This window comes from Mytilus galloprovincialis, chromosome 2 (genome assembly GCF_965363235.1).
Source record: "Mytilus galloprovincialis chromosome 2, xbMytGall1.hap1.1, whole genome shotgun sequence".
In the NCBI taxonomy this organism is placed as follows: domain Eukaryota; kingdom Metazoa; phylum Mollusca; class Bivalvia; order Mytilida; family Mytilidae; genus Mytilus; species Mytilus galloprovincialis.
In genome coordinates this window covers 5,321,809-5,340,897 of record NC_134839.1, presented here as the reverse complement: position 1 = coordinate 5,340,897, position 19,089 = coordinate 5,321,809, and the positions used below count along the sequence as shown (strand labels likewise).

Genomic DNA, 19,089 nt, shown 5'->3' with positions numbered 1-19,089 from the left:
ATAAATTATTTGTTTAAAGGGAAAGTTTTATTGTAGTCAGGAAATAGGCCAAGGTGGAATAATGATTTGTACAAGTTATTACCTTTTTCTCAATAAAAATTGGACAAGTAATTATATGTACAATTGTATTTGTACAAGTAATAACCTGTATGATGGCGTCATACAAGTAATTAATTGTACAAAATGTTTGTACAAGTAATAACCTGTACAAAATAATAACATGTACACGACATATATGTTGGTAAGGACTGGTTTTATATATATATATATATATATATTACATAAGTACGTCTGAGTCAGTGACAACCCTACAACAGATGTATCCATCGGATCGCCATCAATGATGGTGATACATGGCTGTGTACATAATGTATACGTGGAAAGGTAACACATGGCCAGCGACAGACTTGGGGTCAATTACATTGGAATGTAATTATTTAAATTACACATTACATTGCAAAAATGATCAATTACACTAATTACACATTACACAGTTTTTGAAATGTAATTAATTAAATTACAATTACTTTACTAAAGTAATTAATTAAATTACACATTACATTTCATCATGATATTTTTTAACAATATTATAGATGTATATCTATTAAATACATCTGTTAAATATTCATGTAAGCATAGTTTAAGCGTTGCATTTGATTATCATTAGTTATTTTAAAATATTTTTTTGTCATTTAGTCTGAATCTCTCTGGTCTGAACACTTTGACAGCAATTGTAAATGGTCTTTCGACAGGAGCTAATGTGGCAGATATTGTTTGATCAGAACATGGAAGTTCCATGATTAGAAGATCATCAAATTGATAGGAGAGGGAATTTGTTCCTATTAGCTTGCCAATACATCAAGGGGTATTTTGACTTCTCAGAAATTAAATTAAACATAATAAAAATAAAGAAATTATACATGTTAATGAATTAAAAATATTTTTGCTACTTAAAAAATATGAATAAGTGTGCTTGTCACAATATTAAAAATAATTTTTAGTACAAACAATGTATATAAAGCCTAAATATTAGCAATATTTTGCTAATTAGATAAAATACATGTAATATTTGCATTGCCCCTGGACATTTCAATCTGATTAATTGCTGTTTGTTTTTACAGCTGTTAAATTTTATTTCTATTATCCTTTTGTGTATACTAATTTGACAAAATGATTGTGTGCAGTGATTTTAAATTCTAAATGAACTGTCTAAGAAGATTTTTTCACAGTGACACATTTTTTTGTTTTTGTTTAAGAAGGTGATTAATTACTTATCAATCTATTAAGTTAAATGATCTTTCTTAAAAACTGAACAACACTAATATATGATTCTCACATTTGTTTTAAATTAAAAGACTATTAAAAAAAAATCTGTAGATCAAATAAATAATATAAAAACTTCAGAATCAATACAGACTTCATATATATTAAAAAAGTATGTGATATCAATATTTGAAAGATATCATTCTAAGTGTATACTAAAGTATTTATCACGTATTTATATAAATAAACTCATCATTTATACTAGTATTACTAGCAGTATCTCATATTCGAGGAGTAATTTGTTTGTTTTCAAATATATGGCATGACAATTTGAGAAAACACTGCTTATATTTTTTAAACTTTTAATGCGAAACTTACTCTTCGTTCTTTAGTTGGTTTTTGTAAACCTTTTATTCGAGCGTTAATACCGATGAGTCTTTTGAAAAACGCATGTCTGGTGTACATAATTGTAATCCTGGTATAAATGATGAGTTTATCTATATTAATACGTGATAAATACTTTAGTATACTCTTAGAATGATTTTAAGCTGCAGGAAACTGAATGTGTTATATGTATACACTAGGATATGATTTATCAGTCCTGTCAAATACAAATCAAGAAATTATTTTCCAATATTACATTGTACAAATGGCATAGTACAGTAATAATTATCGTCTAGAAGAGATCTAGATACTTTTCACTATTAACTCTACCAGACAAACATAAGTTACAATTTTCTTTTCTGTAGATTTTCAGTAAAACCTTAAATTAACATTGAAGAATTCAGTGCTGTTTTCCACTATCAATAAACTATCATAGCAATTAATGTTTGAAAATAAGTTACAAAAAAATTCTATTACAACAGTGCATATCTCATCTTGAGATGACATACAGTATACAAGGGGGGAATCTACGTCATCACGCAGGGTGTCGGCGATTGAAATTAGACCACCATCTTGTCGCTTCAAAGTAAGAAGTTTACTTATTATGCCAGTTATATGAGGGTTATGATTATACAAAATAGTCCCCCAAAGACTATATAAAGTAGGAAAATAAATGAGCCATCGCTCAATATTATTGGTTATCTCAATTTTGCAAACACTTCGATACCAGTTTCAGGAATTAGGTCAAACATGCAGGATATCGGCAAAAAATTTCATAACAACATCTTGATTATCAAGAACCTCCTACTTTATCAACAAATGAACATGTCCAAATTCTTTATTGTACTCGGGAAAATACTTGTTACTCACAAATACCCGTCATTATGGCCGAAAAACGTCTTATTTTTAAAAAATAGAAAAAGGATGTCGGCAACACATCGAATATCGAAGGATGTCGGGGACACATCATATACTATTTTTAACACATATGTTATGCAACATGTGACTAGATCTAAATTCTTATTTTTTCAAATAAAACTAATGGTCATGACAAGACGCAAATCAAACTTAAACTTGTGCAGGCGGAAACGATCGCGAATACAACCTGATGTTGACCAGCCGATCAGATTGCCCACTAAACCGCTATCCTTAAAAAAATCAAAACCATGCAAATCCTCATTTGTCATCAAAATTAAAACGCCTGCCAAAAATATTAAGTTTCAATTAGGGGACGACCATTTGATATTCTGAGGGGGGCAGGAAAATTTGTTTATTTGTTTTTGATCGATTATGTATTTAGAGGACAGACTATTCATTTTCTGCACTATTGAAGCAAGATTTTTCATTTTCATTAAAGCAAGGGACTGATTATTCATTTTCACAACTATAATTATGATATTCGAAAACAGACAATTTTTAAATGATTTGTTTATTATAAATAATACATGTATAGTCAAGTCATCATGTACCATTTAATCAGAATGAATCCTCCTCCTCTGTAGAAATGAATCTTTTATATTCCCAACTGCATTCATAGTATTAAAGTTTGGTTGTAACTCCTGTTTCAAAGAATCTGATGCCATCTCATACTTTCGATTAGACCTGCTGAGTTATTTATTTTCGAACCATTGCAAGTCAGGTAATTTATTTTCAAACTACCACAGAACAAACCATTTATTTTTGTAATTATAAAGGTTGAGTTATTACTTTTCAAAATCCTCCTGCCCCCACCCACCCCCCCCCCCCCCCCCACCCCCAGAAAATCAAATGGTCGTCCCCTTACTGAAGAAATTTCAACAAAACCGCCAGTAGACTTGAGCAAAGGTCACGATAAAGGACCAACAGGGCCATGCATTCGATTGTTCAATCCACCATTTATTTTCTTAAAATGTCCTGTACCAAGTCAGGAAAAATGCCATTGTTATATAATAGTTCGTTTCTGTGTTTGTTACATTTTAATGTTGTATTTCTGTTGTTTTCCTCTTATTTTTGATGCGTTTCCCTCAGTTTTAGTTTGTAACCCGGATTTGTTTTTATTTCTCGATTTATGAATTTCGAACAGCGGTATACTACTGTTGCCTTTAAAAAACACCAGGTATATGTAGGGCCAGATGAAATGTCATATATATATATATCGTATCAAAAAGACTTGGTCCAATAAATGACCCCTGTGGAACCCCTGGCTTAACTGAAACTAAATCAGATTTTCACCTTCTAAAACTATTTTTTTCACGAATATTTACAAAAATTGAATCTTGAAATTGAATGCATGAAATGGAAACAAGCAAGGAAGACTAATCCTGCTTTTTTTATCGTATCTTCATAATGGTTGATAAAATCAAAGGACAATAACATTAATAATTTATTAGTGTGTCCCCGACATCCTTCAATATTCGATATGTTGCCGACATCCTTTTTTCTTTTTTTTTTTAAAATAAGACGTTTTTCGACCATAATGACGGATATTTGTGAGTAACAAGTATTTTCCCGAGTACAATAAAGAATTCGGACATGTTCATTTGTTGATAAAGTAGGCGGTTCTTGATAATCAAGATATTGTTATGAAAAATGTTGCCGATATCCTGCATGTTTGACCTAATTCCTAAAACTGGTATCGAAGTTTTTGCAAAATTGAGATAACCAATAATATTGAGCGATGGCTCATTTATTTTCCTACTTTATATAGTCTTTGGGGGACTATTTTGTATAATCATAACCCTCATATAACTGGCATTATAAGTAAAATTCTTACCTTGAAGCGACAAGATGGTGGTCCAATTTCAATCGCCGACACCCTGCGTGATGACGTAGATTCCCCCCCCCCCTTGGTATAGATTTATGTTGTACAGAAAAAAAAACACGGATGAATATTTCAAACAAGATATAGAAATATGGTAATACTCAGCAATACACTACCAGAAATACGTATTTATTCAAATTATATATATTCTGAAAATCTTTTTGAATATGATTGAGTTCCTGTTTATGTATATTTGACGTCATTATTTTACTTACCAGAATTGTGACAGAATCCACACGTTTTACGACAAAGGGTAAAAAGATCAAAAGCGTAACGTCTATCAATACACATTCCTCTCCAAAGATCGCACTGTGGAGAAATGTCAAAACAGATGTTTTCGTGACGTGTATACTTTTTTCTACAAACGGAGCGTAGGTATTTCTTGACCTCCAGTGATATAATTGGTTTTTATTTGTTGTTGCTGGAAGAGAATAAATATATATTAAGGCAAACACAATAATATGAATAAAACTAAAAAAATAAATTCGAAAATGCATTTAACAAACAAATTCAAGTACTATTAGTTACATAGTGTGCTAGTGACCTAATACGGTATATATGGGGTCAGTAAATTCTATATGGGGTGAAAGCAAAGCTTGAATCCAAATATGGAATTTACAAACCCCATTAATACCGTATTACGTCACTAGCACACTATGTAACGAATTAATCTTAACGTGTGAAATGTAGACTAATGACCTATCAAAATGAGCATGTCTTCAATACCGTTAAATCTACTTCCATTGATCCTACAACAACAGATGTAAATAATAACAACTTGTTAGGTTTAAATGTGTTTTATGAATTTATTTCAATCATTATCATCATCACGAATTTCTTTGTCTGTTGAAACTTTAAGATTTTTTCTCAGTACCGTTTTATTTTTATAAAGGGACGTTACACCACTACTAACCGTGTATGAAATAAGCCCCGCCTCCCTACTAACCTAATATGGAATATACACGGTCTCCACGCGGACGCTTTGAAACAATCATATTCCTATAAATGTAAAGGAGGTTTCTTATAACATACATGTCATAATTTTGAATTAATTTATCAACCTCACTTCAAACTCCCTGTATTAACAAAAAAACGCAATGCAAAATTGAAATTTTAATTTTTCATATAAGAACTTTTTTAATATTTGGATTCTATCAACAAGATAGGCCTTGGTATATATATGATTTTCTCAAAAAGATTTATCTCAAATTACCATTTCAGTCTCAGATGTCAACTTTTTCATAAAATTGCAATCCCTAGAAATATTTTGGACAGATTGTATGATTATAACCCATTTTACTCTATTGATAACATAGTTTGAATTGCTTCAAAATTTTATTTTGGCAGGTTTAGCATGTTCAGGCGCCAGCTTATATTGCAATATACCATTTTAGCTTATTACTATTCATAACTTTACATATATCAAACATATTATCTTACTTATGAATAATATTCTTTGTCTCTGTAGACTGATGTCCTGTAATAAGATAAGTAAGAGGTTATTCGCAATCAAGCTCAGGACGTATTTTATATGATAAGTTCCTATTATACAATAGATAAAGAAGCTGTCATCTGTCATGTAACATTCAAGAATTTACTACGCCAAAATATTAATAACTCATAGATGATGTCAAAGTACATATATGATTCATAAAAATAAATCTTACGGTATAATACCATACACACTATATCAAAGAGATATAATTGAACTCGTTTGAATTTGATTACCAAACATTATTATTTATCTCTTTTCTAAATCTTGAAGAGCTTAATTTTTATGATATAATAATTGCATATAGATACATATATATATATAATAACAATCTACTACATGTACATATAACTGACCTTCATAGAGACCATTATCACAGCGCTGACCTTCTCTACATTTTGTACACGAATTACCAACAATATATGGATCTTTTCCAAACACATTGCCACTGAAAAAAAGTTTTATTTTTTAGACAGGACAATTTCGAGTTTGAAATAATATGGGCAACTGTCTGTAGTTGAAGATTGATGGAGGCCTTTTTTATGTACATTGGCTTTATTTGTATCGTTAGGGCTGCTTTAAGATTGACTTTGACTCTTATTACCCTCTTATTATAAGAAGATCCGATTCATTTTTTCTTAGAATGTCCACTCTACATAAACTTTAGAAACAGCTCTTTAAAAACATTCAACACTTAGCTGATATCTCCATAGAACATATTTTATTTGGAACAGACGAAATTACTGTTGAACAAAACACAATCCTTTTCAGAAATGTACATAGTTATATACGCCATACAAAAAGATTCTTTGATTAATATTGCTGTATCTTAAAATGTACTCGTATCCAACTGTTATACTGTTTAAACATACTATATCAATTGTATATATTTTTCATATTGTACTGAAGTATATAGTTGCTGTCATCTTGAAATTTTGTATATTGTACTAATATGGAGAGGATTATCTTAAGTTGTTATAACTTGTATCCAATCCTATTGTATATTTAGACAATAAAATATGTTTAAACTAACTACTTATGTGTATAGTATCAGTTTAATTGAAGTCTGGAGCTGGCATGTCAGTTAACTGCTAGTAGTCTGTTGTTATTTATGTATTATTGTCATTTTGTTTATTTTCTTTAGTCACATTTTCTGACATCAGACTCGGACGTCTCTTGATCTGAATTTTAATGTGCGTATTTTTATGCGTTTACTTTTCTTCATTGGCTAGAGGTATAGGGGGAGGGTTGAAATTTCACAAACATGTTTAACCCCACTATTTTTGCGCCTGTCCCAAGTCAGTAGCCTCTGGTCTTTGTTAGTCTTGTACTATTTTTAATTTTAGTTTCTTGTGTACTATTTGGAGTTTAGTATGGCGTTCATACTTTGCTCCCTCTGCCTCTACATCAACCCCTACCACAACGCCCACGTGTTCTAGTAGATTTTGGTGGCATGACTGTATTGTTTCCAAGAAATCTCCGTTTTAATCAGAAATAGAAGGAATGGAACTATATTGATATGAAACACGATATTGACGGTATTGCTGAGAACGTAGTAAGATCGCGATATGAACGTAGTATAATCGTGGTAAGAACGTGCTATAATCGCAGTAAGATCATGTTGCAATCGGATAACTCGTGGTATTGTTGTAGTGAGAACGTGAAGAGCGTAGAAAGATCTTTATAAGCGTAGTGAGGTCGCAGAATAAGCGCGGTGAGAACGTGGTTTAATCGTAGCGGGATCGTTGTAGAAGCGTTATTAGGACGTAGTAGCATCGTAAAAGCAACGAAAATTAACATTTTCATGCCGCTCATACCGCGACCTCACCACGATCTAAATTTATTTTAGATCGCGGTGAGCGTGGTGCGATCGTGGTCTAGTGGGACTGGGGCTTAACACACGGATGCATAGCCAAACACTTCCTCAAAGTACTGCGAACTTTTTTATTTATCAAAGGTATTACCATAACGAGCGTTCAAGTAAAATTGTATTAGACTTTGAATTGATTTTCATGATATGAATGCACGAAATATGTTTAATAGTATACAGTTATAGCTACCACATTTATGACGCAAGACATGTTGAATATCTAGATATAAGAGGCCTAGAGCCATACAAATGTCAGGTGATGGATATGTCCATATTACATAATCTTTTCTTGATTTTAGTACTTCAAAATACCTCATTACGATTTTTTACTATGATGACATACACTATATATACTTGTGATTCATTAGAACGTTTATGTGTATAATTCAAATATTTCAACTAAAGTTATCCTCTTCAAAATGAAAGGTAAGAATGTAATTGTTGTATAAAATATTTTGAAAAATTCTAATAGGCAAAAACTAGTTGTTTATTAATTAAGTATAAATAGTAGGATAGTGTGTAAGCTTGTTGACTTACTGCATCTTGTATCGTTTTTTTTTTAGTTCTTACTTTTTCCGGAATTTCTTGATTTGTCCCTTTCTTGTCGATTCCAGAGATTTGAACGTCTACAAACTATTGACGCCTTAATTTACACACGGAATTCATTGTGTAAATATGAGTTCCAACGATTAAACAAAATCTGAAAACATTAGAAATTAATGTTTCTGATTTTTTGGGGAAAAGACAATTGTCCTAGATAATTCTCAAATTAAAAGTACATTTGGAACTTACGTGCTTGCTAAATTTTAAATATTCTAAACTAGTTGATTCAAAATTAAGAGTAGTCTAGAAAAAAATATGTTAGTTTGATGGATTTACCTACGGAAGAAAATGGTCAAATCCTGCGACCTATTCATGATATTTATAACTGCAGTCATAAAACTTTACATTTGAAGATTCAGCTTTAAGTCGATTTAATACGGAATTTACCTGTCTGATTATTTTATCTATATCATTTATGTTTTATCGGCAGCAGTTCTTTTGCGCCAATTACTGTTTTTCAGGGGTATCAATTGCGCTAAATTCTATTTTCAAAATGTATCATTTGCGCCAATAATCGGAACTCATTTGCGCCAATTTACCTGTACACATATCAATCATAAACATATTAATGATTAATAATTGTTCTTATTTTTGGCTTAAAAATTATCATATGATCGGAGATATTTCACCATGAAGATGAGCATCTGGAGAGAAATGACTTGAAATGCAGTAGACAGTCCATGTACAGAAAGAGAAGAAAACGTATTGCTTTGCTGAATATTTAATATAAGATATGTCAAAAGAGAAGAAAATATAAGCTTTTGCTCATTATGTTTTGCTTTGCTCCCACCATCCATATGGGCGGAAACTCTATCTACCGCAAGACGTACTAGTAATGGAGCAGAAGCATTCCACTGGGAATTATTATGAACTGTTTTATGTATTTCATCCTTCAATGTTTGTCTTTTTGGACAATGAAGTGAAGTTACAAGCTACTACCTACATTAAATTAGGAAGTTCCCATGCAGCAGCAGTAAGAAGAAAGTATGTTTCAGAAAAGGAAACATTTGCCGTGTAAACTGCCGTTTTCAAGTCCGAATAAAGGTGAAGGGAAGTCATTTTTCTTCTAATTGGCGCAATCGTATGATTTATTTTTGGCGCAAATGATACCATGTAATTTTAAAACAGGTGGCGCAAACGTAGCAGTGGAGAAAAAAGTTGTGGCGCAAAAGTACGCATTTTTGGCGCAAACGGATCTCTCCCGTTTTATCAACACCTTCACCTTGTTATTATATCTACTATTGCATTACTAAAGGGTGCCATACTTCTGGAGCAGGATATGATTACGCGTTTCTTTTTTAAGTAAATAAGTTGAATATGAATTATATAAGCATTGAATACCTTAACATACTCAGAAATGTTAGTTGTCTTAATTTTGTATATTACAATCATATAGCATAGTGTAAGACTTGAATGATGTCTTAGAAAATTTATGGAAAACTAGTTCTAACTAGTACTTGTTTGAAGTAAGTTAATTTGTAGTCTTTGATGTTCCCGACAAGCAAATGTATTATAAACTAATGATTATATTTTGTCAATGCAAGCATGTAAACATTTTATTGATCCATCTTCTGATGAAGTTTTTTGGTGATTTACTAACATGTTATTGCCAATAACTGGTAAACTGTCAATCATTAAACAATGAATTCTTTAATCGTGTTTTTTCAAGATCAGACTTGCAAAAATGACAGATATATCGTCTGCCAGCACTCAATATATAAATAGACGTGGATCAAACTGAAAGTTAAACCTAAATGGGATTTCCATTAGCAATTAAAATGGTTTACTGGAAAGCTCATCTTCAAAATAAAATGTACATTTACGCGCTCAGTCGAAATTTCTTATGTTCAAGTTAAAACCCATGTTCCGTATTGTGAGAGGGTTTTTAGTGTCTTCAATAAGCATGAACTATTTGCTTTTTAGCAAACAACAATTGATCAACAGCAGAATCTTACTATGATTTCGAAACGACAGGTTTTAGTAGAATATCAAGTATATTCGCATTATAAAGACGCAGAATTGAGTGTCTAATATATTATGTGTACTGCAATATTTTGTAAACTAGTACTACATTATATACACTAAGAATTAAGTGTCGTTCGTATTTTGTATACTACAATATTTTGTATACTACAACATTTTGTATACTACTATACTTTGTATTCTAAAATATTTTGTATACTACAATATTTTGTATACTACATAATATACACTCATAAATGTGTGTCGTCTATATATTGTATACTACACTATAGGATAAACTTGGACTTGATTAATGGATTAGAAAATTTACAGGATACTGATTTTAACTAGCACTAGTTAGAACTTAGACTTATTTTGTCGTTTCAATAACAAATCTTTGTTGTTAGCAACCAGCAGTTGCAACAAAATGAAAACACCACGTTACAAATTTGATGCGTCCAAATTATGTATTCTGCAATGGGGATTTTATTTTGTAAATACAAACATTAAAACATGTCAAGTGTGTTGATCTGCATAAGATTGTAGTTCATTAGTTGTTAATGACATGTTATTGTTGTGAAGACTGTTTATAATCGTGATTTTTTTTTACAAAAAAAAAAGGAAAACAGATCATTGACAATTTCGTCCTCATTGTTCATAGTAAGTGATATTTTGTATAATTTTTTTTTTTAGAGAAATTGTCCTTTGAAATATTGATTTAATATTTAATAAGGTGTAGTTCAGAATTATGCTAGGAGTAATGCATTTATAGTGTAGGATATGTATCTGCTATAGTAAAATAATTTCGAATTATGGCTGAATTTATATAAATGACAATCAGTACACAAAAATTCATAATGTTGCTTTGGATACAGCTCTACCTAGCAACAAGGTGTTTTTAACTCTTTTTTCCAGCTTCACTGATGAGTCGTTTGAAGACGAAACGCGCGTAAATACAAAATTCCTATAATGTTATCTTTGACAAATTTATTTAAATGATCTAAAAAAAAAACAAACTTAAATTATATTGTTTTTCTGATCAAAATTATACAATAATTTTAATCTGTTTAGCAAATTATCCGAGATCTTACAGTTAACAATGTGAAACTTAAATAGAAAACATATAAAAGACAGATGCAAGCAAAGTAACTTGGTTCACATAACAACCAAATAATCAAATATTTTCGAAGTGGAAAAATGTAATAAATTGGGCGTTTCAAACTGTTTATCTCCCTTTACCTGGACGATAAATTCAATTATTTTCATCATACTATTGCAGTTGACAAGATTACAGAAGCCCATTTATGATCTCTCAAAAATATATTATGAATTCGAAATGACGAATTTAAATCGTTATCACAAATTGCATAATTCGTTATAACAGATTGAATTTGTGATAACGAATTGGTGAAAATCGTTATAATTGACTTTGTGGTTCGAAATAACGAATTAAATGATCACCATTTTTTGTTTTTTGTTTCTTTTAACGAAATAAAATCGTAACATGGTTAAAACGGGTTATATTCGTGATGACGAATTTGTAGAATTAGTTATCACAGTTTTTTTATAATTTATGAAAACATTTGAGAAATAAAAATATGTCGCCTATTAAAGATTTTTCCAAAAATGATAATGTTGTTCTGTATGTTGTGATATGTATGCACTCTTTTCTCTATAGTCATGTAAATTGGTTATTTGTACACAACCTTATTCACTTTTTTGTACTTATATAATGTGAATAATGTGTGTACACAATTTCAAAGATAGTTTGTAATAATTAATTTGAAGCAAAGTCATAAATAATTTTTGTAAAAATGGATATTTTAAGTTAAATTTCAACCTTTTTGGGAACAAAAAATGCAAGTTCACAATTCATTTGACTTAAAGGAGCCGAAGGGTTAGATTGTCAATTTCATCATTCATCTCAAACTAAAAGTGTTTTTTTGTTTTTCTTGCGAAATTTCAAATTGCTTTATTTCCTTTTTGTTTTTGTAATTTCTTTACAATGCATCACTTTGATGTTTCTACATGACTTATATGTTTCATCCTTTTGTCGTAAATTCATATGTCTGGTTTTGCTTTAATCATATTATGGCATTTATAGTCTGTGGATGTGATGGGTTTAAAGAAGCTTTGGCAAATAAAAGACTGGTTTGGCTATACCAAATTTACCCAGTCAGGTAACATGCACAACAATGTAGTTAAACATTTGTGTCACATTTTGTTAAATTGTCTTTCTTTGTGTGTGTTTGTATACTCTCACAAGGTTTTAAATAGTATTTGTTTTGACAATATGTAATTTGTTTTACAACTGCAGTGAGCATCAATGGAAAAACATAGTCTTTTGAATTAATCGAATTCATTTTTCCGATGTAAATCTTTCCTTCACAGGAAAAATAATGAATTTACATTAAATCAAACTTAGTTGCAGTACAAGAGGGACGAAAGATACAAGAGGGATAGTCAAACTCATAGATTGAAAATAAACTAACAACGACATGGCTAAAATAAAACTACAAACATACAAATAATAGTACAGAAGACACAACAAAGCAAACTAAAGACTAAGCATCACGAACCCCACCAAAAACTGGGGGTGATCTCAGGTGTTCCGGAAGTGTAAGCAGATCCTGCTCCACATGTGGCACTCGTCGTGTTGCTTATGTTATTACAAATCCGATAAATAGTCTTATTCTTGTGTACAATTTGGAAATTAGTATGGCGTTCATTATCACTGAACTAGTATATATTTGTTTAGGAGCCAGCTGAAGGATGCGGGAATTTCTCGCTACATTGAAGACCTGTTGGTGACCTTCTGCTGTTGTTTTTGCTATGGTCGGGCTGTTGTCTCTTTGACACATTCCCCATTTCCATTCTCAATTTTATTATTCGGTAATTCACATTCGTGAAAAGGAAAGGGGATTGAAGTTACGACATAACGAACATATCATCTGTGAAACGGTTATTCCATAACGGTCAACCAACTCGTGATTGCGTGATTGCGTCCGTAAAATTTACAATATAGTACATGTAGTAGGATACAAATGTAATTTATATTAAAAAAAAATAGTATATCTATTTGCGTGTCTATTGCACATATCATGAGGTATGGTAAAAACGTAAAAACATAATTAGTTGTATACACCAGTTTTCGTAAGAACACCTCATGTTGTACATATGTTGGTACTATATCAAATTGATACTAGTTACATGTATATCAACGAAGATGATGTATGTTTCACTCAAAAACCTCGAAGATTCAAAATATAGGTGGAAATTAAATCACTAAACGTGTTGAATAATTTATTATGGTTATTACTAAAAACATTTAGCATGTCTGACTTCCAACATTGGAGAGTTAGAATACTTCTAGCACATGCTTGCATCAGCGCGGTCCTAACTTACAGCAGAATGTGCCAATAATATTGTCTAAACTTGTATGTTTTCGCAATTCATAGTATTTGAAAACTGATGTTTTCTTTTGCCAATAAAGGTTTATTATTTGTGCTTTTGGCAATACTTTTTGCCGAAAGTGCAAATGGGACTATACGAGTCCCGAACAGACAAATGTGTCCAGATGGCCTTGTCCCAGATCAAGTTTTCCCAGATAAAGTTCGATTGACATGTAAGCCTGGACCTGGGTCTGGTAAAAATGTCAAGTGCAAAACCTTTGGTAAGTATTTGATTTAGACTAATATCGTCATCATGAATTTATGATTTCAACTTTAAAACTTAAATGTATAGTAAGATGCAGACAGAAAATCCGCAAATGTATTATAATTAAACTTCAATTATTGAAATAAAGATTACATGAAAGAACATGACTTTTTTACCAGTCTGTTAACGATTTGCAAAGTAATGATAGTGATAATTCATATATAAAATATTCTGGTTTCTAAATTTCAAAATTATGTATATTGTGTTTACAATTTGATAAACGTCGATTTTTCCTAAAGCAAACAAGATTTTTAAATGTTACAAACGTTCGAGTATATAATGAATTAAGCGCATCTTGTGTTCCAATGTTAGGTCAATATATAGATTCCTGCTTTTCAAAATGTCTTTTTAACTTTGTGGCCCAAAACGTTATGCATTAATTTGTTACATATGTTTTGGTAGCTTCAACGGTGGGCAGTTTTTTCCAGTGTCCTAAACATGGTTATTATACTGGATGGTTCAAACTAGGTTTGAAACGAATGTTGAGATGTTGTAGAGAACCGGGTAAATATATACAATGTATATTAATGGCATGGGATCACTCCAATAAAACTTGTGGGTCAGGAAGAGCAGATGTTGAAACAATAAGCCAATATTTGAGCAAGACAAATAGATGTCAGTCATATTTTCCTTATATCAGACTGAATAAATCAAACATCATTTTTAGTCAAGTGAAGTATAATTAAAATAGACTGTCATACAAGTAAGAGGTTTAGCTAACTTTAAAATCAGGTTTTATCTACCATACTTAAGAAAATGCCTGTGCCAAGTGAAGGAATACGACAGTCATTATCCATTCGTTAGATGTGTTTGAGCTTTTGATTTTGCCATTTGATTAGGATATTTCCGTTTTTAATTTTCCTCGGAGTTCAGTATTTTTGTGATTTTACTTTGTTAACACTTGCATTAAAAATGCGAACATTTCAAGCCTAAAATCCGTTCATACATAATGTAAAGATACGCAAACCTGTTTCAACCGAACTATCTTAAATTGTGATACAGCTCGTAAAGTTACTAGAGCTTTGTATTTATCTAATCTACAAATTCTTGTAAATTAAAGAGACCGGGCGGGTTACTCTCAGGGTAATGCGAAAACAATCTTAAGCTTTATTTGTCTCATCAGATGGATAGTTATAGCTCTCTAGTCTGAATTCTATATCAAGTCCATACCAACTGTGGCCAATCTCATATGCATGGGACACGTGAAGCAGGTGACTTCCCTCCTGCACAAACGAATTATTATCATTATCGTTTTCTTCGTTCTATTGTCCATCTTTGGAACAAGATTCCAACATATATTATACAATCCTTATTATATATCACTAAAACGTTTTTTGAAGAAAACTAAGGTTCTCCTTAATATGCTAGAGTCACAAATTACAGCACTTGTCTGAGTGAACACTTGTACAAATATATTACCTTCTGCTCCATTTTGTAAATGCAGATAGATTGAATCATTTGAACACATTTTATTCCGTTTTCCACATTACCAATGTTTCAGTTAGTTTATGTTGTTCACGCATCCTTATAAATATAAAGGAGTTTGATGCGACTGTCATAGAAGTGAGAGGTTTAGCGCTATAAAACCAGGTTCAATCCACCATTTTCTACATTTGAAAATGCCTGTACCAATTCAGGAATATGACAGTTGTTGTCAATTCGTTTGATGTGGTTTGTCATTTGCTTTTGCCATTTGGTTACCGACTTTACAATTGAATTTTCCTCGGAGTTCAGTATTTTTGTGATTTTACTTTTAGACACATCAGCCAAATATACTAAACTTATTGTAAGGTATTCCTTTGAAACTCGGCATTGAAAATACCACAATCAATTTTTGTTCGATATCGAGGTTACTTTCTACTATCAAGCAAACTGTCCAAACATTTTCGTTTTATTGGACAAATTAACATTAGGAACATATTATATTACTCAGTAGAAAATAAATCAAAATGATAATTTAGAACCTTGTTTGGCTTGAATCACTGTTATGGTTAAACGTGTCCAAGGAATGCTGAGTTCAAAGTGTGTAACCTAATGTGTATAATGATAAAATGAATTAAAAAAGGGATAAAGTTCCAATTTAACCATGTCGAGGGAGTCAAGTACCGCATCGATTGTTGTGTTAGATTATATTGACCGTCCACTTCACTCTCTTTAGGTATACAATACTCCCGCAAAGATTGCAGACTTGTTTATAATGACATGATTGCACGAGGAAAGATTTTTAGAGTTGATAAAGGGAAGTTTATCACCACATCTTGGTCTCCAGATGGCGGGTTTGTATTAACGTTGTCACTAAATATGATATCCATATGTTTCAGTTAGGAAAAGAAAGATAACTCTTGTTTTTCATGACTATATGTACTCAGTTCCTTATGTTCTCTAATATATATTACACTTAAAAAATGTATAATCTAAGCGTAATCAGAGGTTTGAAATATAATCAAATAATGTAACCCTTGTTAAAACTTGGAATAGAAATTGATGATGTTTAAGTTTGTTACCGATGGTTCAAGCTCTGCATATATTTTTTTTTTCGATAACCAAAAAAAAAAAAAAAAAGAAGCAAAAACAGAACCCACTTCTCTTGTAACAAATATAAAAAAAGAAGATGTGGTATGATTGCTAATGAGACAATAATGTCCACAAGAGACCAAAATGACACAGACATTAACAACTATAGGTCACCGTACGGCCTTCAACAATGAACAAAGCCCATACCGCTTGGTCAGCTATAAAAGGCCCCGATAAAACAATGTAAAACAATTCAAACGAGAAAACTAACGGCCTTATTTATATAAAAAAAATGAAAGAAAAACAAATATGTAACACATTAACAAACGACAACCACTGAATTACAGGCTCCTGACTTGGGACAGGCACATACATAAATAATGTGGCGGGGTTAAACATATTAGCGGGATCCCAACCCTCCCCCTAACCTGGGACAGTGGTATAACAGTACAACATAAGAACTAACTATAAAAATCAGTTGAAAAAGGCTTAACTCATCAGATGAACAAAAATACAAGTGGACGTGGCTGGGTACTTATACATCCCGCCACAAAAAGACACAATGAACAGATCTGAGAGTACTCGCAGTTATCTGACAGCTAGTTCAAAGCCACTAACAACTAATAAAAAAATCATGCATCTAAGACTAAACTATCAATCCGTACACATCCAACATCTAATGAATTTAGTGTAAAGACGTCATAAACAGCCAGAGAAAAACATGACCTTCTGAAATGCCAAGTTACAGGTATCGACAGATTGTAGATCCATGAATATGTATATGTATATAACATACTAGTAATATTTAGTTAGCTTTTAATTTACTGATAACAAAATCAAAATCATACCAATAAAAACAATATAAATTTTATTACAGTGTAAACTTCATTTGGTTTCTTTAGAACTTTACTTCTAATTACTAGTAACACGTACCCTATGATGACGTATGCTTTCAAAATACGTATCTTGGAAATAATATATTGCGCAAGTTTGAAGAATACAAAAGTGCAAACCGCTATTTAGTTTATTACATATGGTACACATTAACAATGGACACAAATGTATAATCAACACAACATAAAACCAAAACAGAATCAATCCATAAGTCTTACATGTATTTATATTAGATTATTAATTATGAAAAAAAAACGGTGACTAGTCTAATTTTAGAAACGATCGCTTTGGCGCTGAGATGCTGTATAAAAAGTTTTAAAAAAAGGATTAAGCCAATGAAGTGCGTCATAGAGCTTCCAACAAAAAAAAACACAAGGTTTGAATGGTCTTTTCAAAGCACTGAAAGTAAACTCAGTCTTGGTCAAATTCACTAAATGGTCTCATATTTACGCACAAATGTATTTCTGGGGCAGACAACCGTCGCTTTAGCAGTACTTTTGACATTGTAAAACAATTTTCTCTATAAAATCATGTTTTCTTTTTTCAGGGTAACTTGGATCCAGTATCAGTGTGTATACAATACTAGTCCTCCATTCACATATAATGACTATTTCACACATGGTGGTAACTGGTAAATTGTGTGTCAATCTCAAAACTGATGACTAGTTTATAAAAGTTTCATATACAAATGAATCCTGACTTTGTTATAACTTAAATACAATAGAGCAATGTTGGGGAAAACGCTCTGATTGTTTAGTTAGGGGTCATCCATAATTGTCAACCATTTTCCAAAGTGTACAAAACGTACACTTGGGGGGAGGGGGTAAAAAAATCAACATTTTTACCGTACGCTTTTTTTTTATTTCCAGAATTTATTTCGTTTCCGTAGGGAAGGTCGATGTATAAAATCGAGAATTGGCTTGGGTGTGTTTCTCTTCTTATTTCTTTTTTATTATTTTCACTTGATGATATTTATTTCGATATCATAATTCCTCAATCCGGATTGAACGATTAAAAGATCAAATCATATGAAAACTAAATCTTTCAAAAATGTAAACTTGTAAAAAAAATTAAATAAAAGTTTGCAAGCATTTCTCAGTACCCCCGATTGTCAATTTCACATGCTTTATTATAGATCCTTATCCTTTCACTCTGTTTAATAAACAAAACTGGTGGAAACACTTAATTCTTTGAATGTTTTGATTTTGACAAGACGGCATTTTGTGAAAAGATTTTAAACTGGTCCTTCGATTAATTTCCTTGTAATGTATTCCAAAACAGTAAACCAGTAAACCGAAAGTAAACTTATTTTTCTTAGTATAAGCCTTCTTTAATTAGGAGCACCTCAGTATGAAGTTTAACCTTAACCTTAAAAATTATCCAATATATGTACACGTTAGTAACTTACAGTATATGTACATAAACTATAATAGTGCCATGAATGGCATATTTACAGGGACCTTTTAAATAGAAATATAGGCGGAAAATTTAAAAACTTAAAATGTTTTAAAACATTACACTTTTATTGATTGCTGTCTTGAGCTCTGATTCCATCAACAACTGTCAGTCCATACTTTACCAATGCAATAT

At 31.4% G+C, this 19,089-nt stretch overlaps 2 protein-coding genes across 3 annotated transcripts in view; one reads left to right on the top strand and one right to left on the bottom strand.

Annotated features, from left to right (window-relative positions):
• The window catches only part of LOC143062724 (uncharacterized), a 141,895-nt gene that overhangs the window by 53,865 nt on the left and 68,941 nt on the right, over positions 1-19,089 (bottom strand). The window lies entirely within an intron of this gene.
• On the top strand, positions 8,103-18,192 carry LOC143062723 (uncharacterized). Its single transcript, XM_076234491.1, has 5 exons — positions 8,103-8,235; positions 13,868-14,047; positions 14,494-14,595; positions 16,250-16,367; positions 18,047-18,192. The coding sequence occupies exons 1-5, from the start codon at positions 8,229-8,231 to the stop codon at positions 18,132-18,134; spliced, it is 495 nt and encodes a 164-aa protein (XP_076090606.1). The 5' UTR covers positions 8,103-8,228; the 3' UTR covers positions 18,135-18,192.

Coding starts and splice junctions, on each gene's coding strand:
- LOC143062723 (XM_076234491.1), top strand. Junction 14,048..14,493: donor TGTCAAGTGCAAAACCTTTG/GTAAGTATTTGA, acceptor ATGTTTTGGTAG/CTTCAACGGTGGGCAGTTTT. Junction 14,596..16,249: donor GAGATGTTGTAGAGAACCGG/GTAAATATATAC, acceptor CACTCTCTTTAG/GTATACAATACTCCCGCAAA.